Source organism: Argopecten irradians, chromosome 5 (genome assembly GCF_041381155.1).
Source record: "Argopecten irradians isolate NY chromosome 5, Ai_NY, whole genome shotgun sequence".
Classification (NCBI taxonomy): Eukaryota; Metazoa; Mollusca; class Bivalvia; order Pectinida; family Pectinidae; genus Argopecten; species Argopecten irradians.
Genome location: NC_091138.1, coordinates 14,555,658 through 14,583,337, shown reverse-complemented (window position 1 = coordinate 14,583,337; position 27,680 = coordinate 14,555,658). Strand labels below are relative to the sequence as shown.

The following is a 27,680-nucleotide window of genomic DNA, read 5'->3' as shown; positions in this document are numbered from 1 at the left end:
TTTGAAGGATATTCCGAAAACGGTACAGACTGTTACGATATAAACGAGTGCTTGGATTCCGGATTACACAATTGTAGCCAGGATTGTTACAATTTTCCGGGCGGATTCAACTGTTCCTGTTTTGACGGATATATTTGGAATGGAATGGAATGTCTTGATGTCAACGAGTGTTCAAACATTTCATTGAACAATTGTAGTCAGAAATGTAACAATTTCCCTGGTGGTTTTAACTGTTCGTGTTTCGAAGGATACTTTTGGAATGAGACTTTTTGCGCAGATATCAATGAATGCATTAACTCTTCATTGCACAACTGCAGTCAGAATTGTGATAACGTTCCAGGTGGATATAACTGTTCCTGTTTTGACGGGTACTCTTTGAATGAGACGGAATGTATTGATGTCAACGAATGTTCAAACATTTCATTGAACAATTGTAGTCAAAATTGTAACAATTTTCCTGGTGGTTTTAACTGTTCGTGTTTCGAAGGATATGTTTGGAATGAAACCTTTTGCGTCGATATCAATGAATGTATGAACGCCTCATTGCACAACTGCAGTCAAAATTGTGATAATTTTCCGGGTGGATACAGCTGTTCCTGTTTTGACGGATATATCTGGAATGGAACTGAATGTCTTGATGTCAACGAATGTTCAAACATTTCTTTTAACAATTGTAGTCAGAACTGTACCAACTTCCCTGGTGGTTTTTACTGTTCATGTTTTGATGGGTACAAATGGAATGGAACTGAATGTGTAGATATAAATGAGTGCTCCAACGTTTCTTTGAGCAATTGTGGACAAAAGTGTAACAATTTTCCTGGTGGCTTCAACTGTTCGTGCTTCGAAGGATACTTTTGGAATGAAACGTCTTGCGTCGATATCAATGAATGTATGAACACCTCATTGCACAATTGCAGTCAAAATTGTGATAACTTCCCTGGTGGATATAACTGTTCCTGTTTTGTTGGGTACTCTTGGAATGAGACGGAATGTGTCGACGTCAATGAGTGCGCAGCCATTGATTTGAACAATTGCAGTCAGCAATGCGATAATTTTCCAGGAGGATATAATTGTTCGTGCTACTTTGGTTACGTTTGGAATGAAACAGATTGTGAAGATATCAATGAATGTTCCAACAGTACATTAAACAATTGCAGCCAAGACTGTTTTAATTTACCAGGAAGTTTTGACTGTAACTGTCAATTAGGCTACACTTGGAACGGAACCACGTGTAACGACGTAAACGAATGTCTCAACACAACGCTTAACACTTGTCCACAAGATTGCGTGAACTCTATCGGAAGTTACCAGTGTGTGTGTTTTGAAGGATATTCCGAAAACGGTACAGACTGTTACGATATAAACGAGTGCTTGGATTCCGGATTACACAATTGTAGCCAGGATTGTTACAATTTTCCGGGCGGATTCAACTGTTCCTGTTTTGACGGATATATTTGGAATGGAATGGAATGTCTTGATGTCAACGAATGTTCAAACATTTCATTGAACAATTGTAGTCAAAATTGTAACAATTTTCCTGGTGGTTTTAACTGTTCATGTTTCGAAGGATATGTTTGGAATGAAACCTTTTGCGCCGATATCAATGAATGTATGAACTCCTCATTGCACAACTGCAGTCAAAATTGTGATAATTTTCCGGGTGGATACAGCTGTTCCTGTTTTGACGGATATATCTGGAATGGAACTGAATGTCTTGATGTCAACGAGTGTTCAAACATTTCTTTTAACAATTGTAGTCAGAACTGTACCAACTTCCCTGGTGGTTTTAACTGTTCGTGTTTTGATGGGTACGAATGGAATGGAACTGAATGTGTAGATGTAAATGAGTGCTCCAACGTTTCTTTGAGCAATTGTGCGCAAAACTGTAACAATTTTCCTGGTGGCTTCAACTGTTCGTGCTTCGAAGGATACTTTTGGAAAGAAACGTCTTGCGTCGATATCAATGAATGTATAAACTCTTCAATGCACAATTGCAGTCAAAACTGTGATAACTTCCCTGGTGGATATAGCTGTTCCTGTTTTGTTGGGTACTCTTGGAATGAGACGGAATGTGTCGACGTCAATGAGTGCGCAGCTATTGATTTGAACAATTGCAGTCAGCAATGCGATAATTTTCCAGGAGGATATAATTGTTCGTGCTACTTCGGTTACGTTTGGAATGAAACAGATTGTGAAGATATCAATGAATGTTCCAACAGTACATTAAACAATTGCAGCCAAGACTGTTTTAATTTACCAGGAAGTTTTGACTGTAACTGTCAATTAGGCTACACTTGGAACGGAACCACGTGTAACGACGTAAACGAATGTCTCAACACAACGCTTAACACTTGTCCACAAGATTGCGTGAACTCTATCGGAAGTTACCAGTGTGTGTGTTTTGAAGGATATTCCGAAAACGGTACAGACTGTTACGATATAAACGAGTGCTTGGATTCCGGATTACACAATTGTAGCCAGGATTGTTACAATTTTCCGGGCGGATTCAACTGTTCCTGTTTTGACGGATATATTTGGAATGGAATGGAATGTCTTGATGTCAACGAGTGTTCAAACATTTCATTGAACAATTGTAGTCAGAAATGTAACAATTTCCCTGGTGGTTTAAACTGTTCGTGTTTCGAAGGATACTTTTGGAATGAGACTTTTTGCGCAGATATCAATGAATGTATGAACTCCTCATTGCACAACTGCAGTCAAAATTGTGATAATTTTCCGGGTGGATACAGCTGTTCCTGTTTTGACGGATATATCTGGAATGGAACTGAATGTCTTGATGTCAACGAGTGTTCAAACATTTCTTTTAACAATTGTAGTCAGAACTGTACCAACTTCCCTGGTGGTTTTAACTGTTCGTGTTTTGATGGGTACGAATGGAATGGAACTGACTGTGTAGATATAAATGAGTGCTCCAACGTTTCTTTGAACAATTGTGGACAAAAGTGTAACAATTTTCCTGGTGGCTTCAACTGTTCGTGCTTCGAAGGATACTTTTGGAAAGAAACGTCTTGCGTCGATATCAATGAATGTATAAACTCTTCAATGCACAATTGCAGTCAAAACTGTGATAACTTCCCTGGTGGATATAGCTGTTCCTGTTTTGTTGGGTACTCTTGGAATGAGACGGAATGTGTCGACGTCAATGAGTGCGCAGCCATTGATTTGAACAATTGCAGTCAGCAATGCGATAATTTTCCAGGGGGATATAATTGTTCGTGCTACTTCGGTTACGTTTGGAATGAAACAGATTGTGAAGATATCAATGAATGTTCCAACAGTACATTAAACAATTGCAGCCAAGACTGTTTTAATTTACCAGGAAGTTTTGACTGTAACTGTCAATTAGGCTACACTTGGAACGGAACCACGTGTAACGACGTAAACGAATGTCTCAACACAACGCTTAACACTTGTCCACAAGATTGCGTGAACTCTATCGGAAGTTACCAGTGTGTGTGTTTTGAAGGATATTCCGAAAACGGTACAGACTGTTACGATATAAACGAGTGCTTGGATTCCGGATTACACAATTGTAGCCAGGATTGTTACAATTTTCCGGGCGGATTCAACTGTTCCTGTTTTGACGGATATATTTGGAATGGAATGGAATGTCTTGATGTCAACGAGTGTTCAAACATTTCATTGAACAATTGTAGTCAGAAATGTAACAATTTCCCTGGTGGTTTTAACTGTTCGTGTTTCGAAGGATACTTTTGGAATGAGACTTTTTGCGCAGATATCAATGAATGCATTAACTCTTCATTGCACAACTGCAGTCAGAATTGTGATAACGTTCCAGGTGGATATAACTGTTCCTGTTTTGACGGGTACTCTTTGAATGAGACGGAATGTATTGATGTCAACGAATGTTCAAACATTTCATTGAACAATTGTAGTCAAAATTGTAACAATTTTCCTGGTGGTTTTAACTGTTCATGTTTCGAAGGATATGTTTGGAATGAAACCTTTTGCGTCGATATCAATGAATGTATGAACGCCTCATTGCACAACTGCAGTCAAAATTGTGATAATTTTCCGGGTGGATACAGCTGTTCCTGTTTTGACGAATATATCTGGAATGGAACTGAATGTCTTGATGTCAACGAGTGTTCAAATTTTTCTTTAAATAATTGTAGTCAGAACTGTACCAACATCCCTGGTGGTTTTAACTGTTCGTGTTTTGATGGGTACGAATGGAATGGAACTGACTGTGTAGATATAAATGAGTGCTCCAACGTTTCTTTGAGCAATTGTGCGCAAAACTGTAACAATTTTCCTGGTGGCTTCAACTGTTCGTGCTTCGAAGGATACTTTTGGAATGAAACGTCTTGCGTCGATATCAATGAATGTATAAACTCTTCAATGCACAATTGCAGTCAAAACTGTGATAACTTCCCTGGTGGATATAGCTGTTCCTGTTTTGTTGGGTACTCTTGGAATGAGACGGAATGTGTCGACGTCAATGAGTGCGCAGCCATTGATTTGAACAATTGCAGTCAGCAATGCGATAATTTTCCAGGGGGATACAATTGTTCGTGCTACTTTGGTTACGTTTGGAATGGAACAGATTGTGAAGATATCAATGAATGTTCCAACAGTACATTAAACAATTGCAGCCAAGACTGTTTTAATTTACCAGGAAGTTTTGACTGTAACTGTCAATTAGGCTACACTTGGAACGGAACCACGTGTAACGACGTAAACGAATGTCTCAACACAACGCTTAACACTTGTCCACAAGATTGTTTAAATTCTATCGGTAGTTACCAGTGCACCTGCTTTGAAGGCTATATCATGAATGGAACAGAATGTCAAGATATTAATGAGTGCTCAGATATTTCCTTGAATAACTGTAGTCAGAACTGTGACAATTTCCCTGGTGGTTACAACTGTTCTTGTTTTAATGGCTACGGTTTGAATAAAACTACGTGCATTGATGTAAATGAATGCGAGGACGATTTGCATAATTGCAGCCAGCAATGTGACAATAATCAAGGTGGGTTTGCTTGCATATGTTTCAATGGATTTGCGTATATCGATGCAGATTGTATTGATGTTAATGAATGCTCCAACAACTCTCTAAACAATTGTAGTCAGAATTGTAACAACTTCCCAGGTGGTTTTAACTGTTCTTGTTTTGAGGGATACTTCATGAACGACACTACGTGTGTTGATATCGATGAATGTAAAACAGCATCCTTACACAATTGCACTCAGAATTGTGACAATCAGCCTGGTGGCTTTACGTGTTCCTGTTTCAAGGGCTATGAGTTCAACGGTACAGATTGTAATGATATCAACGAATGTATCAACAGCACTCTAAACAACTGCACTCAGGACTGTAATAACTTGGAAGGGAGTTTCAGATGCAGCTGTTTCATCGGATACACCTGGAATGGCACGTCATGTGTTGATATCAACGAGTGTCTAAACAACTGGCTGAACAACTGTAGCCAGACCTGCAAAAACTATGATGGTGGTTTTAACTGTAGCTGTTCAGAAGGTTTCACAGGAGATGGCATACAGTGTGTGGATATCGATGAATGCCAGATTGATAGCACTCTCTGTAACGGAACATGTGTGAACAACCAAGGCGGGTTTCAATGTAATTGTTCTACGGGATATACCAATATCTCAGACTATTGTTATGGTAAGTAATGAATCATTTCGTATCGCCGAAGGAATCAGATCGTATTTATAGTTCTATTAATTATAATATTTTACTATAGTATATATCTTGTTATACCAACTTGATCTTAAGATCTTTTCTTGTCCCTTTCTAAGAATATCTACGTGAACGTGAATGTATCGGTTTTGGTTTTTTTTTTTAAATGAAACCTCTGTTTGGTTACGAATGTTTTACATCAATACACTTCATTTCTAAATCTTTAACCAGATGCTTAATGAAGTGATTATGTTTATCACATTAGTGAAATATTTATTTTCTCTTAATAGCTTCATTATATACAAAGTAGAACGATAACAAACACCTTGATTGAACACTTCTAGGAACAAAATCATTCTTGCTGTCTATCTTTGTGGTTTTTAACAAATACGTTTATAATTTTAAGCATTGTGTTTCGTGCTTAATATGATTAAACATTAACACGACGTGTTATGACGCCTAGAACACCTTTACACATCATGTACCCGATTTCACAGAATCACATGTGATATATATATTATCAAGCTGTTGTTAACCGTGTATTTTCCTGGCTTGTAGATATTAACGAATGCTTGGATAGATCGGTTCACGGGTGTGACCAGGCTTGTGTGAACCAAGACGGTAGTTACACGTGCACCTGCTGGGATGGTTACGTTGATGTGAATGGCCAGTGCACATTATCAGTAAACCAAATCGGTAGGTGTAACACTTAGTGTTGTAAATTGATTTCGGGCGGGACTAATTTCGCCGTTTTGAACAAAAAATATTTTAAATCGTTGTATGGTTGTCTTTTCGCGATTTATTGTCTTAATTACCATAAAAAGATTTAACTGATATGCTAGTAGAGATTTTCTCGACAGATTTGCATTTAGAGTTGCTAATTGCTATGGTCAAACTGTCATGTAGGTACTTGATTAATATAACAAAATGAAATAAAATGTACTTAGTGTTTCTCACTAATCGCATTACGTAAAACTATATTTTGATGGTGTTCATTTATTTCACAATTGCAAATAAATTAAAAAAATAATTTGCTATGGGGTGTACAACATGACATGTTCCGTATAAACTGTTGGTAAACTATCTTTTTTACAATCTTTACGATACAGATTTCAATATGTTATTAAAAGAATACTAACTGAACTCACTTGGATAAGCAATCACTACGTCATGTAACCCAATATGTTATATAGGTGTCAACACGAGGTCCCTATTGTTTTCCATCCGTGACCTTGATCATCAGTGGGATCCTAGTCTCCTGGACCGGACATCTTCTTATTTTACCGAAATCACGCAGGATTTCCAATCTAACGTAAGTGAACTTTGACCTCCCTGCAATCGACATTTCCAAGATGCATAACCAATATACGTATATTTTAGTGTTATTTATGATGATATCTTTCTCCAATGACTTTAAAACTTCAAACAACTTAACTACAATGAATATATTTATTTCCAAACCGCCTGATTCGAAAAACGTGCTTCAATATTTATCCTTCTTTGTTAGAACCAAAGTAAATATGCGTAATGCAAAAAAAAAAAAGATTTATGTTAACATTTTTCATTTTTGTAAATACTTTCAGATGTCCCTGCTGATGGTACAGGAATCAGAATATAGGGGTATCTACATTATAATGGCGAGGTAAGCTTGAAATATTCTAAACCACCCTAATGACGACATTAAGTACGCCTTGGTTATGTGTTATACCTGTAGCCCAATCTATGTGGGAAATCAAACAATTATCACCCCACAACGACGATATTTTAGTGAGTTAACTTCTTAAGTGTTTCAATACATAGTATAATTTTGAGATGCGGATGAATTATAGGCATATATTCAGAGTGTTTCTCTTGGGTATAGATTTATGTTACTTCGTATCAGAAAAAAAAAGATTAGCAGATATTTCTTTACGTAACCATAATGAATATAAGCTGCAATTTATACATGTCATATAGAGAGATTTTCCCATTCAGCCGAGAGGTCCAAAGTCCGAGCCTTTAACGAAGGCAGTGGTTAAATAGAGAATGCAAGGTTTATATTGGTGCGAGACTTAGGAAAGCCGAGATGACGAGGCTCTGCCGAGTCATCTTGGCTTTCCGTGTCGAGCACCAAAAATAAAACTTTTATTGTTAGAAACTAACCGTGTATTCTGTTTATCCTGCAACCATTGTGGCATTCAAAACGAAAGCAAATTGACAGTTATTTACTTGGTTCCGCTCGAAGCGGGATGCTTCTTTGATGCGGAGGTAAAGATTCATTCACTTAACCGAATGAGAGTGTACTCCTTTTTACTACCGTGGGAAATAAATAAGCGCATTCACAAACAGTACCCGTAATTCAATTCAGCGTGATATATCACTGAAACAAAATGAAAATACTCAAAAAACAATAAATACCCATTAAAGAATTACTTCACAATACATACCTTTGCCATGAGCCAAGAAAAAGACGACACCGCCATATGAGATTTTCATTATCATAAAAAATGACGTCATTCCGGTGAATGTGACGTCACGTTTTATTGGGACTGAATGACGTTTCATTCACTGCAAGGTTCAACTTATGGGTCAAGTTAGAAAAAGTTCCGTTAGATATGGAACAAATTCACGTGATCGTATTGACGGATAAAGCATTTCGTATTGACGGATAAAGCACAAGTTTATCCGCCAGTAGTTATCGGTCAGTATGTGGGTCAGCTGCAGGATGAATTATGATATAATTGTCAATATTAATATATATAAATTGTTGTAAACTGAAAATTAATTTTCTGTTTTTATTAATCGTCACCTCCAAAGACTTTCTCCTATGTGTTGCATCTTTTATAGCCCGAGAGTGTCAGTGTCAAATCCTTTCTTTTGCAAGTATGTTAAATACAAGTTTATGTTTATGTTGTTTTGTGGCTTGTGTAATAGGCCGGGAGTGTTAATGAGTTGGTTTGTTGTAGGCCCGGCAGTGTTGTTGTTGACGGTGCTATAGTTGCTTCCAATTCAGCAAACATGACTACGTTTGGTGGCATAATACAGACGGCGGTTCAAAACTCGTCAGTCGGCAACATTAACGTGGACCCAACGTACTTAACGCTGTCAGAAGAAGGTATTTAAAACATTTTGCTATGAAACTCCAAATACGATTCCAAATATGCCATCATTCACTACTTGCATAAGAAACTGGGGGGAAATAAGAATGTACTGATTTAGAATATTTTTCTAAATTAGAATGATCTCTGTTCCATTTTCAAAAACCGTGCACATGACTGTCATACAAAACAAAAAATGAATTTCATCGAGACATATGATACAGAAAAACGTATTTTCCTTACATTCATATTTTGTTCATACTTTTGTATGAATCAATTTGGAGTCATCTTCGTATTTATTTATGGTACTTTAACTATATTTTATTATTTTGTTCTTTACCAGCGGGCTACATCAGCCGTGTGACTGTTGCCGGCCCAACACACACCATACTCAGCGGTAACTACACTGTAGTTCTGTGTGAAATCGAGGCTGTGGCTTTACCATCAAGACTACAGGTGAAATGGAAACTGAACGGGATTGATGTAGTTCCTCTGCAAAATTCCCGCGTTCAGACTGAACTAACCGCCGATCCGAATAACCCTGCAAAATTTACAAATAAACTGACATTTAGTCCAATCATCTTTCAGGATGCTGGTATGTATATATATATATATGGTACTGAAATCATGGTTATATAACGTTTATCGTCTTTGTTATGATTGGAGAAATACATCATCTTTATTTGATATCGCATTTAGTAGCCATCAAGCCGGCCATTTTAGCGGGTCAAAAGTCACGATTTTGCCTCTAAAAATAGAAAAATAAAAAAAAAAAATAAAAAATCATCGAACTAAAAATTCGCGGTCTTACTATAGAGCTTCATACAATTATGCTTGATTTATTACTTAATATTTGGTGGGTTAGATTTTTGTTACCAAAAACAAAGATCCATGAAACTTTAATTTTCGGCTATTTAGCATAAACTAAAAAATGCATTGTTTTAGAAACATTTTATGCTATGATTCGTCTGAAATGTTGGAGATTACATGCATTCATCCATCGTGTTACAGGCAAGGCTGAATGTTTTGTGCGAGTTGGATCACTGTATGCCAATGCCTCGGCGACTTTGGCTGTGTTTGACGTTGACATCGTACCTAAGTACGTATCTATAGAGTTAGGGCAATCCGTCAGTATCACGTGCAATGTCATAGGGACAAACATCAACGGCAGTCTTCCGGGTGTTACTTGGTGTAGGAATGGCAACTTATTGACGTCATTTTCAGGTACGTGTTTCATAAAAAATCAGTTTTGTTGTTTTCCTGGTAATATGAAGCCACGAATAAAAACAATGATATTTATTTCATACATTACTGTTATCATTGTAAGAGAAATGAGTCAAGAATAACTGCAGAAGATACGTGCCCACAATTATTTCATGTTATACAAGTATACCGAGCCAATGATGATCAGGCGTTATTGTAGTTGTGATAATAAAAGAATATAAGTATACAAATTAGACAGAACATTACCTTAATAATGGTGAAACAAATGCAACGAAACAAAGGCGACGGACCATAAATCGCATTTGTGACATACAACATCCTATTTTATGTTATCGACGGTCTGAAATACGAATAAATAAAAGCTTATTCTTGTATCAATTAGGAAGTAAACACATATTTGCAAAAACACTAGACAAATTTTTCGTTTATCTTATTGATGATAGCCTTATAATTTTCATTTATTTTTTGCAATGAAGCATATGTAGAAGTCTTCCAAGAAACATAATTTCTGTTCGTGGGTGTAGCTAATGCTTAAACGTGTGGGTATAGCTAATGCTTAAATTTGTGGGTGTAGCTAATGCTTAAACGTGTGGATATAGCTAATGCTTAAACTTGTGGGTATAGCTAATGCTTAAACTTGTAGGTATAGCTAATGCTTAAACGTGTGGGTATAGCTAATGCTTAAACTTGTAGGTATAGCTAATGATTAAACGTGTGGGTATAGCTAATGTTTAACCTTATGGGTATAGCTAATGCTTAAACTTGTGGGTATAGCTAAGCTAATGCTTAACCTTGTGAGTATAGCCAATTTTTAATCTTGTAGGTATAGTCAATGCTTAACCTTGTGGGTATATAGCTAATGCTTAACCTTGTGGGTATAGGCAATGCTTAAACTTGTTGGTATAGCCAATGCTTAACCTTACAGGTATAGCTAATGCTTAACCTTGTAGGTATAACTAATGCTAACCTTGTAGGTATAGCTAATGCTTAACCTTTTGGGTATAGCCAATGCTTGACCATGTGGGTATAGTTAATGCTTAAACTTGTCGGTATTGCTAATGCTTAACATTGTAGGTATAGCCAATGCTTAACCTTGTGGGTATAGCCAATGCTAAATCTTGTAGGTATAGCTAATGCTTAAACTTGTGGGTATAGCCAATGCTAAATCTTGTAGGTATAGCTAATGCTTAAACTTGTGGGTATAGCTAAGCTAATGCTTAAACTTGTGAGTATAGCCAATGTTTAATCTTGTAGGTATAGCCAATGCTTAATGTATAGTTTTGATGTTGCATTTTTTAATTTGCTCTTATACATGTACGATACAGTGCTTAAATTTTGGTTCGTTATCGTTTTATTGGATAAGGTAATGCTTATTCAACCATTGTTATTTTTGTTACCTTTAATTTCAGATATCACCCGATCCACTTCAGTAGATAACAGAACTGACGTGTTGACGATCACCACGACCCAGGCGTCAGCTACAGCGTATAGCTGTGGACTGGACACCAGTAGGACACTCTGTGACGCTAGCATGACACTGTTTGTTTACCAACCCAGTAAGTAGATGATTTCAAAGTAAATTGGGACGGGAAAAGATCAACTTAAGAAACACATACAAAAACAAATCGACGGAAAACTTTTTTCCCTATTTTTCTTTTTTCTTTAAGTGAGGATCATTTATATGAACGCTTCCCATCTGATCATCGTATCAACTCAACATTTACATTGTGCATGAGTTTTCTGATGTGTTTGAGCCAAAACTATTTCATTCCAAACAATCGTTTTATAAAATCAATATTTACAATATGTGTTTTAGTTCTTTCTTGACTATGTCTCATCCTGATCTTTTAGATGCAACCATTTTTTTAAAATTCATATCTTTAAAACTAAATCATGACTTGTAGTTTTGCCTTAAATGATATCAGCTGTCGATGGGCCGTAAAACTCAAACATACAAACAATCATTATTTCCATTGTTTTTTATTATTAAAGCAGTTGTCTTTTCGTTCATCCAAAAAAACCATATGACAGAGTTTAATGAACTTTTGTTACATTATTTTTTTCAAATCTGTTTCGCTTTCATGTTCATCATCAACACATTATTTGTTTGGTAAAGGATATGTGATTTGTAATTTATAAACTATTATCCTTTCGCTTTTCCAGGTGATCAGCCATGCAGTTTCGACACGGATAGCAGTGGTACTCTTTGGAATGAGACATTTCCGGGTCAGACAGCATTTAGCACCTGCCCGCCTGGACATACAGGTAGGCGATAGCTTTGAGTTTTTGTCTTTCACTCTTGTTTAAAATTGTACATCTATGTTTTGTAACACATTTTGTGGAATTTGTGGTTGATTACACATTTGGAAACATGAGGAATACCTACTAAATAACTTAAATTGTTTTAAAGCCATGGGTGATTGCATTAAGTAATACCAATTTAACGTTTCATAGGTCTGTCAACAAGGGCGTGTGTTCGGAATGGATATGTTGGAGTTTGGGCAGCTCCAAATTACTTTGACTGTGTCAAACAACAACTTGTCAACATATCTGACCAGGTAGGCTCATGGCCCTACTCATTTTATATGCAGAGCCGTACAAAAGTATAAAAAAAATATATTAAAAGTACAGTAAATGTGTTACATATCAAGAAATCAATTTAAAATCAAACACCATAAATCATCTCGAGGTTGTTCTGCTATATCTGAACACGGATTCAAGGGACAAAGCAAAATAACCCATTCTATTATTAGAATGTTAAACGCTAATAATGTTTACTTGCTTACTGTAAATCATTTTATTTTTGCGTTCATAATATTTCGCGTCTTTTCAACATATTCGTAAATACAACAGTTGGTGATCAAGAGTTCATACTGACAACCATACATTATGTATTAAACTTGAACACAATTATTCGCGTAACATTTATATTCTCTCACTAAAGTACGCGAAAAGTTATGTCTCGCGAAATAAGGTGGTTTACAGTGATTCGCCTATTTACCTCGGTAGAATCAAAACATCCCTTTTCCATTCCATAGGTGACTCAAATCCAGGCAGGGCTGGCGGTCATCCCTCTGGCGGACCTCTTGCATGATATGTCCAATGCCACCGCTACCATAGTAACGGACAACCAACTGACTGTCGGTGACCTTGGGTCAAGTGTAGACATCATAGCCGGGATCGCCAACATTTCTGAGAAACAACAAGCCAACATAAGTGCTTTGGAAACAGAGGTATGAAAATGAATATACTACTATATACCTTGTGCTACAACTGGATATCAAATAACCATGAATGTTTTATTTAAGGTGGTGTACCTTTTACCTAATAGGTCTGAATTGCTCCTGGGTTTTTTTTCATTTCGTAAAAAGTTTCCCTGTAACTTTAAAGCGGTAAGGTATCATTCAAAACGGTTTAATAATACAAAGATATTTGAAAATATCTCCATCCGTCGGTGGACAAGGCTAATGATGTACGAAATGGGTCCGCCAACGCATTCGTCATTCTTTACAGTTTGCAATTCTTATTTCCGCAACAAACGCTAATAATAATGTTAAATGATCCCTTGTACGAAACAACTCTGTCTTTGTGAAAACAATTCTGTTTTTTTCAATTTTACCCTGCAATTACGGTGCCGTCTTTTTTACTTTCTGTATACTATTACTAAACCTATTCATTTCGTCATGTCTTTCAAAATACCATAATTGTATTTTCAGGAATTTGTTACAACTGTGGATTTATTGTTGAATGCTGATTCTATAGACACCTGGGCTTCATTACAAACTCGTGTATGTAATAAACATATGCCGTTACTTTTATATACATTTAACATATATGTAATAATGTATATGGAAATATCTCAATTAATGCAATTATTGCAAGTTAAAACAAAATTACGATTTTTGTGCTCAATATAATTCTTCTGATCAATGTTCGTTGTAAATGGCAGTGTGAAGTTTCATCGCAATTAATATAAATCATACAAAATACTGTAACAAATACTTTGTATGTGGAATTGCAAAAGATCTATAGGTTGTAACTTAAAATTGTAATTTGTTATAAAAAAAGATATCCATCAATGTAACGGCCATGATTTTTACAATATTGACTATAACGTAAATATAAACAAATATTTGTCCCTGTATATATCGTAACTGATATAATATACAAACGCAAAACTGTTTCTCCGATTAGTTAATGCATTATAGTTCAAATGACGAAAATAAATGAGTTTGTGGCTTTAGTAATGTCATGAATTACCGGTACATTTAGTGACTTTTGTCTCATTTTATCTTAAAAAGAACCAGGAAGAAACACCAGCAGCATCCGTAATGCAAGCATTCAGTACGTTCGGAAAAACAGCGGTTCAGTTTTTACAGGAAGGTGAAATTCAAAGTATAAAGAGGGATAATATTTGTAAGTATCATTACGTATTAAGATATACACATGTAGAAGACAAATTCCGAACTACATTTTGTATATGAGAAAATGTCTGTGTCATGTATATTTCGATCTTATGAATTGAAAGCGTCACTTGAATTCCTTATAGCAGATAACTGGATTATTAAACAATCAATATCAATATTGTCATGCGACAGTATTTGCTCTTATCTCAAATGAAATCGGATAACCTGCCCCGCAACCCCTTTGACAAAATCATCACTTTGATTGGAGAGGCCAATTGATTAAGCTTGCGGAGCGTAATATCTTTCTAAATGATACCACAAAATGAACTTATAATTGTTTTGTTTAATTCAGTGGCTGAATTCAGAAAATCTCCTGCAGAAACAATCAATTTTCCATTAAATGACACCGGAAGTGGATCACAGAGTGATGTTGGAGGATCGCTCGTCATGCGCAAAGAAACCATCACAAATAGTCAGCTTAATGGTGAGTTCAGACATTTACGTCTCAAACAAATCTAAGCATATCCAGATTCAATATACCTCAAATTGATCTGTTTCCTTTGAAACAGTCAGAACATGGTATGTTTCTTCTTTACGACAACAAAATGTCATCCTGAATGTTTCAGCGTCTGGTACGGTAGACTACGTTGCCACATACTACAAGACGCTTTCTGACTTCATTCCTGTTGATACACAAGAAACTGGAACGTAAGTAAACTTTTTATTTAAATAGTAATAATTGTCATACATGTCATTAATTTTTCAATGTCTTCATATAACATTCAATTAAGCCGTCTGCCAATATGTGATTTAGATTACCTCATCGATTTGAGTTATTCTTCATTAGCATACCTTCTGAAAACGATAAACACTAGTTACATATATTAGATATGCTCTGATATTCCACTATTCTAATTGGCTAATATATGATCCCGCATAGTTCGATGTAAAGCATATCGACTTGGTGTTTCCAATTTTAGAAACATCGAGCAATATTTACATTTTCACTTCGCTCCGCCTCAATGAAACTAGTAAACTCCGATCACTTCATTTCCCAATGAAGATGCTTGGTCACGTGCTGACCTCTGACCGGCGTGAGAATACATTTTGACATTGTTTACATTTTGACCTACATTGTAGTTTTACGCCGCTTCAGTTTTGAACGAACTTTCTGCGATGTGGCCTATCGTTGTACATTTAGAAACACAGACAGGAATGCTTGATAAAGTGATATTAGAAATTGTCAGTAATATAATATTATAGTCGCCTAGAGATATTTTACACGTATTTTGATGAAACACTGAATTAGGCTCAAGCCCAGGTAAAAAAAATGCTGAGCATATCCTGAACCGGGGATGCTTCAAAGCTCTCTATTTAGGCCTATAAATATATGCACTGCTGACAAGTAAACAAAGCATGAAATTAAAACTAAAAGCATTTATTTGTTTAATGTTTAGAGAAATATCTTAATTCAAGCACACGTAAGAAAATTTTAACAATGTTATCTTCAAAAAGTGTAATTTGGGTTAGCGTCACGTTAGGACCGAACGCAGTGAGGTTCACCACTCATCGCATAGCCTAGTAGGCATAATCGAACGCAAATAGTTTAATGTGTACAATATATGTGAAACGGTGTCATACATGTAAGCTTAGAAACGATAGATTCCATGAAAATACGCTCAAATAGCAAACAAGCTAATTTCATTGACATTAAGCCTAACGAAACGATTCTGTGAGTGTCGAAATCCACGGCATTGGAGGGTCGTTGGAAACCGCCAACATTTCAAATCGATGTTTCTCTACTTACTTTATACCGAATTTTAATCCCCAAACTCCAGTAGACAGAGAAGTTATCACATTTCAAGAATAACACAGAAGTCTTCCAGTTATCTGCGACTAAGTCCCGCATTTTAACACGTTTTATTGGGGGCCGGAAGCATGATTATTGGACTGCATCACATACTATAGACACAGGGGTTGGATTTCACAACAGGTTTAGTTAATACATATTTAAATGTCAGCTACAAATAATTATCAGACGGAAATACAACATTCAGTTAATTCCATAACATTTATAATTGAGTTTTAAAAGGTTTGATTATGTTTAGATACCAACCATTCAGCATTTTCACCACAATCGTCATTTTCTTCGAAACCGGACCCCTGCTCAATCGAGCGACCGGATTACACATTGACTGCACTGCTAGTACTGCGCAGCAATTTTTGTATTTGAAGCTACATAATAATGTTTTATGATAAAATTTAAGCCATTAATTCTTGAATATAAAAACAATATTTCAAAATCGCCGTTTTTTATCGTAACAACGCACAAAGAATGAAGTTATTTTCGGAACTACATTGTGTTGCCTTGGTGACGAGAAGAACTGACTGGCGGCTGTTCCGTAGCTGTACATACATGTACGATAACTGGTACAATGTTGCAAAATTGTATAATAATCTTATACCGAACACATATAATTTGACTTTTTTCAACAGCGGAATTTTTAAATTGGTTAATGTAAATATAAGGATTGATTATCAATTTTGTTGCTTGCATTGACTGATGAAGAAAGTTAATCTCGTGCAAATGTTACATGAACTGCTTCGCAGTTCACTTCATTTGCCCAAACGTTGAGTTCTTCCGGGTGACGTCATATACGGCCAACGTTTTCTTGAAATTAACATACACATCAAAGATTGTTTTGGCATTTGTCAAAGAAACTACATAACTTATATAAGAATTAACGGCCTTGTTTCTGTCCATATGGTGTTATAATGCCCTGGTAGAATATAAAATAATGACCTCGGGCTACGTCATCGGTTATATTTATTCTATCAAGGCGGTATAACACTATATGGACCTCAACAAAGGCACATAATTGTTATATATTGAATTTCTGGAATTAAAAAACAAGTTTAGCTTGAAAACAATGAAAAAATGTTTTTTCCTGCCATTTCAGAGTTGAGGGACAAACACTAGTGAGTGGTATTTTAGCACTATCACTAACATCCGGTCCCCAGGCTAATTTGGATCCTCCATTGGAACTCCAATATCGACACACAGAGGTAGGTACATAGGAATATCAGCTGCGATATTTAAACTTTAATGGCTCACAATTGTAACCCTGTCAAATACGAGCCGTGATATACTTCTCGGCTAGAAAGAACTTTCTTTAGCTCGCTCGATTCGTTGAACTAGTAAGCAAGATACAATTTTCATCAAAATCATCTGAAATTATATCATTGTGCAAATTCCAGTTAATATAAAGTATTGAATATATTATTTATAAAAGAAATACCAAATGCGTGTTTTTCAATAATTTGTAAAGCATACATTTCTTTTTAGGTGGTAAATGGCGAACTGACTTGCGTGTTTTGGAACTTCAGTCTACCGTAAGTAAAATAACGCGATTATTGATCAATCCCATGGTGCATCAAAGTATATCATTATTTATCACTGTATAACTGTGTATTAGCAAATTTGAGAAAATTCAATAGATAATACAAAGTAGGAACGAATAATAGGTATTGTATTCCCATCCTAAACTTATATAAATTAACATTATTTGGAAATGCTTATTAAAAGTTACGTTACTCCGGCATTAGAATGCAATACAGGTTGTTACAAATACAGCAAACATGTTTTAGAGCGATTAAGATGCCCATGGATTTTACAAAGTACTACTGTTTTGCGTCTGTATATATCGGACAGTTTTAATGTTTAACTCAAGGTTGCGATTAAGTAACAATAACTATCATATTCATAATAATAAATGGATAACATTATAATTGGTGTATTTACAGTAACGGGGGTGAATGGTCGTCCAAAGGTTGTGTAAAGGTGTATTCTGACGTCAACATCACACGATGTAAATGTGACCATCTGACTAACTTCGCCGTTATGATGAGCCCGTATATCAATGTAGGTATTCATTAGGTGGTACGTGAATTCAGTTATTCATTCCCATTCTTGGCTGAACCCTAAAACTATGAATTTATTCTTAGCAATATCATATAACATACAGCTTTTACAATTAATGTCACGTATTTACTTGACAGCGACATGTTTACAGACAAAAAGGTAACCAAATGATATTCAGCGGTTATCATATTAAGTGCATTTATACGACTACTTCAATTGCATTTTCTGCAAATCTTTCATAGAGCAATTATGATTGCGCTTATTGATTTAAATCAAGTTTGCTCCAAAATGTGATTTTCCCACAACAGCTGAACTGGCCACTGGCAGTAAGTCATAACCCTAAGAAAAAATGTGAGAGAGAAAAATAACTTTTGTTATAAATAAGTAATGATTAGAGTACTTATGGTTGGCATATTTTCTAAAGGTCGATGATGTTTCTAAGATATATTACTATTTATAGCATCTTCTTGTTTACAGAAAGAAAGTGTCCATCATAACGTGTTGGGACTGATGTCTATAATTGGGTGTGCCATATCTCTCGCCGGTATGGCTGTCACTATATTTTGTCATATCATCTGTTGGAGGTAAGAATACGGGGAAAAGGTAATTCACATAATATAAACGTAAAAGTAAAGAATATACTGCAAATCAAATTTTCTTTCGCGGCTAATATTTCCATTTAAATCAAGCTCGCGAGTATCAATGTTCGCGGATTTAACAATTCAATGATAATTCCTTTCATATATAGATGATATATATATTAATTCACGGAGAAAAACTTTCGCGAATTTACATGGCCGCGAAATTCGCGAAAGTAAATTAAAAACCTAAAGTAAGAAAATGGCAATTTGATGAGAAATCTGGGAAATCTGTTGAAATTAGAATGCCTCAAACACAGTTACCTGGTAATTATGTATTACGCAGAAATACCTATCAGCGTAAAATCGGTATGAAATTCATTTAAAAAAATAATGTATCTTTTTTATAAAACTATTTTGTATTTCATATTTGCTTTAATTATATTGACGCAATGCATAGCTTCACTTGTCATTTTAGGTAAGGATTTGAAGTTCCCAGTAAAAAACATCATACATATGTATATGTGCCGGTTTTTTTTATTGAATTGACACTTTTCTTTTCTAGATCTGTAAAATCGGACAAGTCCGCCATCCTTGTGAACATGTGTGTGGCACTCATGCTTGCTCTGATCCTTTTCCTGGCAGGTGTTGAACAAACTGCTAACAAGGTAGATTCATTGTCATCACAATGTTTTAACACAATACCCCCACCGCTTTTTTATCATTTTTGTTTGATTATATTGCTAACATTCAAACTAGTTGGATTATCTCTATATGTTTGACCGTTCGACTTATATTTGTTTTGCTTATTTTATTTATTTTTTTTGTTATGATTATTATCATTATTTTTTTTGAGGTGGGGGGAGGTTTCTTAAAATTGTATTTTTGTTTTGTAAGTACGGAAGCCGTCTGGCGCCACACCAAAAATATATTTATTGTGTTCCCTCACAATAATATTGTGAGGCCACATAATACTATTGTGAGGGAACACAATCTTATTGTGAGGCCACACAATAATTATTGTGAGGCCACACAATAATTATTGTGAGGGAACACAATCTTATTGTAAGGCCACACAATATTATTGTGAGGGAACACAATCTTATTGTGAGGCCACACAATATTATTGTGAGGGAACACAATCTAATTGTGAGGCCACAAAATAATTATTGTGAGGGAACACAATGATTACTGTCAGGGAACACAATACTATTGTGTTCACTCACAATACTATTGTGAGGCCACACAATAATTATTGTGAGGGAACACAATCCTATTGTGAGGCCACACAATGTCATTGTGAGGCCACACAATATTATTGTGAGGGAACACAATCTAATTGTGAGGCCACAAAATAATTATTGTGAGGGAACACAATGATTACTGTCAGGGAACACAATATTATTGTGAGGGAACCTCACAATTATATTGTGTTCCATCACAATAATTATTGTGTGGCCTCACAATAAGATTGTGTTCCCTCACAATAATATTGTGTTCCCTGACAGTAATCATTGTGTGGCCTCACAATGACATTGTGTGGCCTCACAATAAGATTGTGTTCCCTCACAATAATTATTGTGTGGCCTCACAATAGTATTGTGAGTGAACACAATAGTATTGTGTGGCCTCACAATAGTATTTTGAGTGAACACAATAAATATATTTTTTTGGCGTGGCGCCAGACGGCTTCCGTAGTTTTGTTATTGTTTTGTTTTTAATTTTCATTCTTTGTCAGCTATTGTTTATCTGATCAAACTCTAATATAATAAAGATTTTTGCCAATTAAAGTAACTCAATATCGTAAATTTTCCTCGCCTTTAGGAATCTGGGCCTATAATAGGAACAAAACAACTGCATAGCTTATCTTAATTATGATTTAAATCTCACTTTTAAACAGGTCGAACTCCTGTAATTTTACAATTAAAATCATTATCTAACTATCCCATAGAAAAATATATAATATCGTTTTAGAAATTACATTAATACATTATTAGTGATATTATGATAAATCATTTTTGCATTGTATTACATTTCAGACTATATGCACTGTCATAGCAGTAACATTGCATTACATTTTCCTCGCCGCATTCTTCCTGATGCTGACGGAGGGTATAGCTGTGGCCATGTCCGTCTTATTTGTATTCTCGTCATCGTCTAAACTCCGCTATCTGCTTCCACTAGGATGGGGTATGTATAGTCGATCATTTAGTATACCATATGCAACCACATGTGCGTCCACGTCGCTATAACCGTCCTTCCCTTTTGTGGTCAAACTATTTCACTGACTTTGACTTAAACAGAGATTGAAACTATGAAAACCATGTAGGATTCTCTATCTGATATATTTTGTAAATCAATAGATGGTTTTCTCTGTGCAATGATATTGTGAAAGAGTATCGCAAATCTGGCTCCGATTTCTCGAAACAAACTGAATTCCAAAACTGACTTATGTCTAAAGTTTTCATATAAGTTACATAACGAGAAAAACTTAAGTTTTGACTTAAGTCTGCACTTTTGTTTCGAGAAATCGGAGCCAGGTCCTTTCTAAGCGCCTCTTTGTTTTTAACGGGTACGATCCGCCATAATCACAGTAAAGTATTGAATTGTTTAAAATATAAGTCATTAATTTCATTTCATTTGAATTGTTAAGTAGTTCTTTTATAGTGTTTTTAATTCCCAAGCTGTTTGAGTAAAAATATCGCTATGCTATCGATGATTAATATAACAAAATCTTTGATATTGAATTGTAGGAGCGCCTGCTATTATAGTAGCTGTGTCTACAGGAGCCACAAAGTTAGAAGGATATGGCAACGAAAACTTGTAAGTAAAATCGCAGCAGTAGAATTATTATTCGTTAATGTGAACGAAATTTGTCTTGACACTTTTATCTTATTGACTGGAGAAACCAAGAAATGTTGATTTAATGAATCAGGTCGCGTCGCCAAAACATAGTTACACTAAATCCAATATTTCTGTTGTAGTTGCTGGTTGTCAGTAAGCAACAATGTTTTGTACGCTTTCGTTGCCCCAGCTCTGGCCATTATTGTGGTATGTACTTAAAATAACAAGCAAACGTTTACATACACAACTGTTGTATGAATAACTTCTGATCAAATACCTATAATGTGTTCAGTTTGTATGTGAAATTTCATGCAATGCTTAAAACTAATTTATATGAATCAAATTGCATACCTTTTAAATCTTATCTAGTACCTTAAATGTGTATAGTTTGTATTTGAATTTTCATGGAATGTTTACAATAAATTTGTATGAATCATACTGCATATCTTTTACGGCGTTGTCGATTCATTTTCTAATTCATTACATGTATAAGAAGTGTACATCAGTTTAAGCAATTCGGATTTAATGTGATTTTTATGATTTATCATTTACTATTGATGTAATTTTATATAGATTATTCCATTGTCTTAATTATAGATCAACGTTGTCATTGCGATATTAGTATTCAGAGCCTTGTTTTCAACTCGAGTCGTGATGAGTAAAACAAGAAAGGGTAAAATGATGTAAGTATTGAATTACATTGAACGAATTAAATTTGTTAAGAAATATGAAGCAAAACACCACAATTACATCCTATTTTTTTTCTATTGTACTTGACGTTACTTTTGTAAAATATTGTACAGATAAGGAAACGAAATAAAACAAAGTTTATGTTATTTGATGTGGCGCAGTGGCAGAAGCGCAGATAAGTTTGGCTAGGCGATTGGGGGTCGTAGATCGTGAGTTCGAGGCCAGGATAGGGCACGAGTCAATAAATTGTCATACTTTGTAAAATTGTGTTTCTTTGATATTTATTATTAATTACATATACATTTATAGTTCAAATAGATGTACGTTTAGAATATTGAAGTAAGAGTTGTCAATCATTGATACATATTATACAGGACGGCGGTGAGAAGCGTGGCTGTGTTAGCACCTATATTAGGACTCACATGGATCTTCGGAGTTCTCTCTGTTAACGAGGGCACGGTCGTATTCCAGTATTTGTTTGTCATTTTTAATTCATTACAGGTAAATATACCAAGAAAGTGTCTTTGTGGTAAAACTGGTTGGTTGAATATAGCATCTGTATAGTTATATTTGAGCGATAATTATATCATGATCAGATAAAATACATACATTTATATTGATATTAATATTACGAAAACTGACTGAAATTTTCTTTTCAGAACTGTGTTTCCATCTCAGTTGATTCTACATATGACAGACTCAACATTTGTATAATAGTTGATGATTTTACCAAAGGCATATAACTGAAATGCACATTCGTATATTATTTGATGAATTCACCATAGGCTTACAAGTAAAGTAATTTGTGTGGAACTAATTAAGTCAAGGAGGATGTTTGTTTCACAAATGTGATAAATACATTTGTATGACTATCAACCCCAACACCATGAAAAACTTTGCTCTAGAACTTATCCAAAATTATTTTTTCCTTCGTTTCAGGGATTGTTCATTTTCATATTTCACTGTTTGCTTAGTAAAGTGGTAAGTATGTTTTCTGTTGATTTATGTCAGATCAGGTCAGCATGCCAGAGGCTATGCATACATTGTTGTAAACGCAAACATATTTTATTGCATAATATCCTTTTAAGTATGTATAGGGTCAACAAGCTTTGTTCGATTTGTTTCCCTTTACGTTTGTCGAATCGACTTTATATTTTGAATTTTGACGATTATGTTAAAGTTTTCAGTTGAATTGTAATCGTTTTGGGGTACAGTTGGTGTTTCGGTAAAACTTAGTAACAATTTGTTTTGCATAAAGAACTGCTTACATTGTATATTGTATACTTGTTGCAAATTGACGTGATGACATTCAATGTTAATGTTGAATGTTGCCTTTCACACGTGAAATATTGATGATATGATATTGAATGTTTACAATTACATGTGGAATGTTAACGATTGCATGTTGATTGTTGACGATTTAATGTGGAATGTTTACTATTGACGATTTGATTTGACAGATGCGCGATGCTATGAGGAGAAAGTTCCCATGTCTAGGGTCAGCTGAACGTGACAGAAGCAAACTCAGCAGCAGCAACAGATACAAAACAAACGTAGGTCCTATTTCACAAATTATAAACTACATTTGTCAGCGATTATTCTATTTCAGCATTTTCTCGGTACCAAAGCAATTTATCATGGCGCTAACCTGTTGAAGATCATATTTGTGCTAAAATTTGATTTCACATAAAGAATTACGTTTACAGGTTAACAGTGAATTTTGGAAAATGAAATATCGAGTGACGTTACTAATAAAAATAACTATAAAACTGTAAACTGGCTGAAATTGAAAGTCTTAAAGATGTTTTGTTTTAATCAATAAATCAAAATTCTACCCGTATCAATTATCATTGATATGATTGATGCAGAATGTTGTCGGTTTTGAAATAGAGGTAGCATCAAAGAGTAGAAAAAAGGTAAGATGGTTGATGTATTTATCCTGTATTTGCATATTACAGAGTTATCTGCTCTAGTGGTAAAGTATCGATTATGATGTAATATGTTTGCGAGCATAACGTCATACTTTTCTGAGAAAACGACGTGAATTGCGCCCACAAAATAATGACGTCAGAATGGATGCCTTCCCGTGAGGGATCTCACTCTATAATATGCAAAGACGGAATAATTTAGTGTTTGATAGAAATGTGGTGTTTGGTGTACAAACATAGAATGACGATTTCTAAGGTAATATACAAAAATACATTGAAGTGTATATGTGTGTAGTGGTAGCATGAACATTGAACGAACATAGAAATATTTAAAATAAATTTTGAAAAAAAAAATTATTAAGCATTTGATGATGGGTAAGTGAGATAGGCATTAATGTATGTTATCATTTGGCTTATAAGGAAAAAATTCAATATTGTTAACTCATTTAAAGATGCCTGATTTCTATCTAGCATATCATTGCAACTTCGATATGTATCAGCTTGTCATTGCAGCAATACCATTTCGACGAATCCTAAGAACATAAGCAGTAGGATATATGGTACTGAGTAATGTATTGCTATGTTACAATGATACATCTGTAATTAGTTTGAATAGGTCATGATAATAATGAAATGAAAGTAACAAAGGAAAACAACATCCATTGCCTTACATCTGCAAATTGTCCCAGCGATACTCTTTCCTTTTATTAATGATATACTTTGATGTATGTAAATAATGTGCGTAGATAGGTGTTATGTTAGTACAGTGCTGGATACTTTCAATTTCAGGAAATCCAAACAGCTTTATTCCCTACAATCCCGGTGTGCATGTAATAACTGTCATACAAATTATTAGAACGCTGATCCAGCGATAATGTCACCTCTTTATTTTTCAGAACATTAACAGTGATTCTTAGTAACATAAAAAATAGATTTGATTTCAGTGTAGTGTTTTGAGATAGGGATGGTATTAATTGGTGAGGGCAGGGTTGGACGGAGACGAAATGAATTTGTCAGTCATAGAATATATAATGCTTCAATAGACAGAAACTCTTATACTAGCCATTGTGACTCAAGAAACGAAGAATTGTATCAATTTTATATATACATAAATTGTATAAATATATTGTTGTACAACTATGTATGTTATAGATTTTAACGATAATTGAAATTTAATCGATAATTCTTTAAAGATGCTCCACCGCCCACGAATATTTTTTTCTCAATTAAAAACAGGAACAGACGAATTAGTATTTGTCTTCAGTTACTAAAGTTACTTACTTTACAACATTAACACCATTGAAAAGTTTGAGTTTCGTGTTTAATTCAAGATAAAAATATTAAAAATACACACTGAAGTTAATTATGTCCCAAAAAAAATCCATGGCACTATATGCCCTATATAGAATTAAGTATTGATTGTGCACGCACCAAAAGCAAAATAAATGATTTATAAGAATTTGTGTGTTAATTAGACTCATGTAAACGTAATTATACATCAGTTATTGTTCTAATGATGGGTATATTTTATGCTCTGTCGGCGTTGGAGCATCTTTCTCATCAGTACCAAATTATAATAATATACTGCAGTTCATTTAATACGTCTTTTTTGTCATTTCGTCTATCTTTTGTTTTAGCCAACATCTGAATCTGAGGTTTCTGGAAAAAGAAAAAGCTTAGCTGGTCCTCTGATCGATGCATGTAAGAATAAGAAACAATGTATTATAATTTTCAAACCTTACGTCTCTGTGAACGTAGTTTCTGAGGCTTTGACTTACGTCACTGAAACAAAATATAATGTAAATATGTATAAGGGGAAGGAAAAGAAAACAAAAGATCACCACAAGTGATGTTTAAAGAACGAAGTTTTAATTTTTGTTTTTCGTTGTTTCCTGAAGCAATTGGTTTTAATTCATATTTTAATTTTAATTTATTTATTGGAATCCAGAAATTTATCATATACATGTGACATTATTGTTATGTATTTTCCAGCGATGGCGTTTGGTAATGGCGGTTACAAACCAGACCTCAATGGTACAACATCGTATGCTAATGGTAACGGTGTACCCAAGAAAGACACAACAGTGAACGACTCGTATAAAAATAGTGACTTCAGAAGTAATAAAAAAGACTTTCATGGAAGTCGACATAGTAGATCACCACACTCATCAGTGAATAAAGGTTCTGACTCCAGATCACATACAAGCGGTTCTCAGAGAATGTCTTCTTTATCGGGAAAAAGTGACCGCTTCAAGTATGTGGAATGGTCAGATGATGGCCGAACTTCCGTGACCTTCAGGCCCTCTCCGTTCGGTGGAATTCGGAAATCCCCATCTCACTCCGATAGTTACGATCCGGCCCGATTGTGAGATATGTGTCACAAGGGTTAGACCTCTGTTGAGTTACAGATCAGGGAGTTCATCAGTGCTTACTTGTTATCAGATGTATTTATTTATTTTGAATGTGTTTGACTTTGGAGAGTGAAAAACATTGTTATTGAGAGAAACAAATTCGTCAAATAATTACTATGTTATTAGCGAGAGCACCGATGTTGCTGTGTTTATGTTCGAAATGTATTACGTCGTCGTAAAATTGAAGCTACCTAATGTACATTGATTAATCAATAACGAAATGTATAGTTTGACGTCCTAGCATATGATCCTTGCCAAAAGACGTCTGATATAACATTAAGTAAAACACACGGTAATAGGTCTTTGTTCAATGACGCTTCCATTTTATCAAGGATTGCTAACTAGACGAACTTATAGTGAAGTAATAGACTATTGACCAGTGGATTCACTTACAGTGGTGAACGCTTGAATTTGAAAATCAGTGAGCTATCCTTTCGTTTACATTGAAGTAATGACTATACATCATCATTATGTTCCGATTCTATGATTGTTTTATGTCTACGGTCGTGTTACAAATATTTATTAATACTTAAACAGGATGGCGCTAGTCCCGTTTAATTCTATAGATGAAATGGAATACTATAAAACAAAGCATGGGTTTTGTCAGAGCAATTAAATACAGTGGATGTTTAGTCGTCCTCATTCTGTGTTTGAAACGGTGAGAAACAGCGTAAATTCGCTTTGTGTGCATATGTGTGACATCAATTAAGTGGGAGACTGACCGAATTCTAGGTGCGTGTTCTATGAAGTTTGGCTATATTAATGTAATGCAATGTTCTCACATGTTAATATTTAAATATTCCCACATGTTCCATTAATGTATTATGTAATTATATACCGGTTATTGTAGGGGCTGGCTCTCTTTACAATTCCCATTATTTGCTATTTTTATACTTTTTCATATCATATATAAT

General features: G+C 35.0%; 1 protein-coding gene across 1 annotated transcript in view; it reads left to right on the top strand.

Moving 5' to 3' along the window:
- The window catches only part of LOC138324281 (fibrillin-2-like), a 56,323-nt gene extending 28,644 nt beyond the window's left edge, over positions 1 to 27,679 (top strand). The window contains 29 exon segments of the mRNA XM_069269360.1: positions 1 to 5,671; positions 6,245 to 6,382; positions 6,880 to 6,998; positions 7,270 to 7,328; positions 8,632 to 8,780; positions 9,107 to 9,358; positions 9,775 to 9,987; positions 11,397 to 11,543; positions 12,151 to 12,252; positions 12,442 to 12,545; positions 13,026 to 13,220; positions 13,704 to 13,775; positions 14,289 to 14,403; positions 14,746 to 14,877; positions 15,020 to 15,101; positions 17,354 to 17,459; positions 17,740 to 17,786; positions 18,198 to 18,315; positions 18,793 to 18,899; positions 19,459 to 19,561; positions 20,933 to 21,083; positions 21,647 to 21,716; positions 21,878 to 21,944; positions 22,335 to 22,420; positions 22,802 to 22,928; positions 23,367 to 23,408; positions 23,888 to 23,980; positions 25,993 to 26,056; positions 26,348 to 27,679. Of these exon segments, the coding sequence (XP_069125461.1) occupies positions 1 to 5,671; positions 6,245 to 6,382; positions 6,880 to 6,998; positions 7,270 to 7,328; positions 8,632 to 8,780; positions 9,107 to 9,358; positions 9,775 to 9,987; positions 11,397 to 11,543; positions 12,151 to 12,252; positions 12,442 to 12,545; positions 13,026 to 13,220; positions 13,704 to 13,775; positions 14,289 to 14,403; positions 14,746 to 14,877; positions 15,020 to 15,101; positions 17,354 to 17,459; positions 17,740 to 17,786; positions 18,198 to 18,315; positions 18,793 to 18,899; positions 19,459 to 19,561; positions 20,933 to 21,083; positions 21,647 to 21,716; positions 21,878 to 21,944; positions 22,335 to 22,420; positions 22,802 to 22,928; positions 23,367 to 23,408; positions 23,888 to 23,980; positions 25,993 to 26,056; positions 26,348 to 26,724 (9,108 nt within the window). The 3' untranslated portion in view covers positions 26,725 to 27,679.
- The last annotated feature ends 1 nt before the right edge of the window (position 27,680 follows it).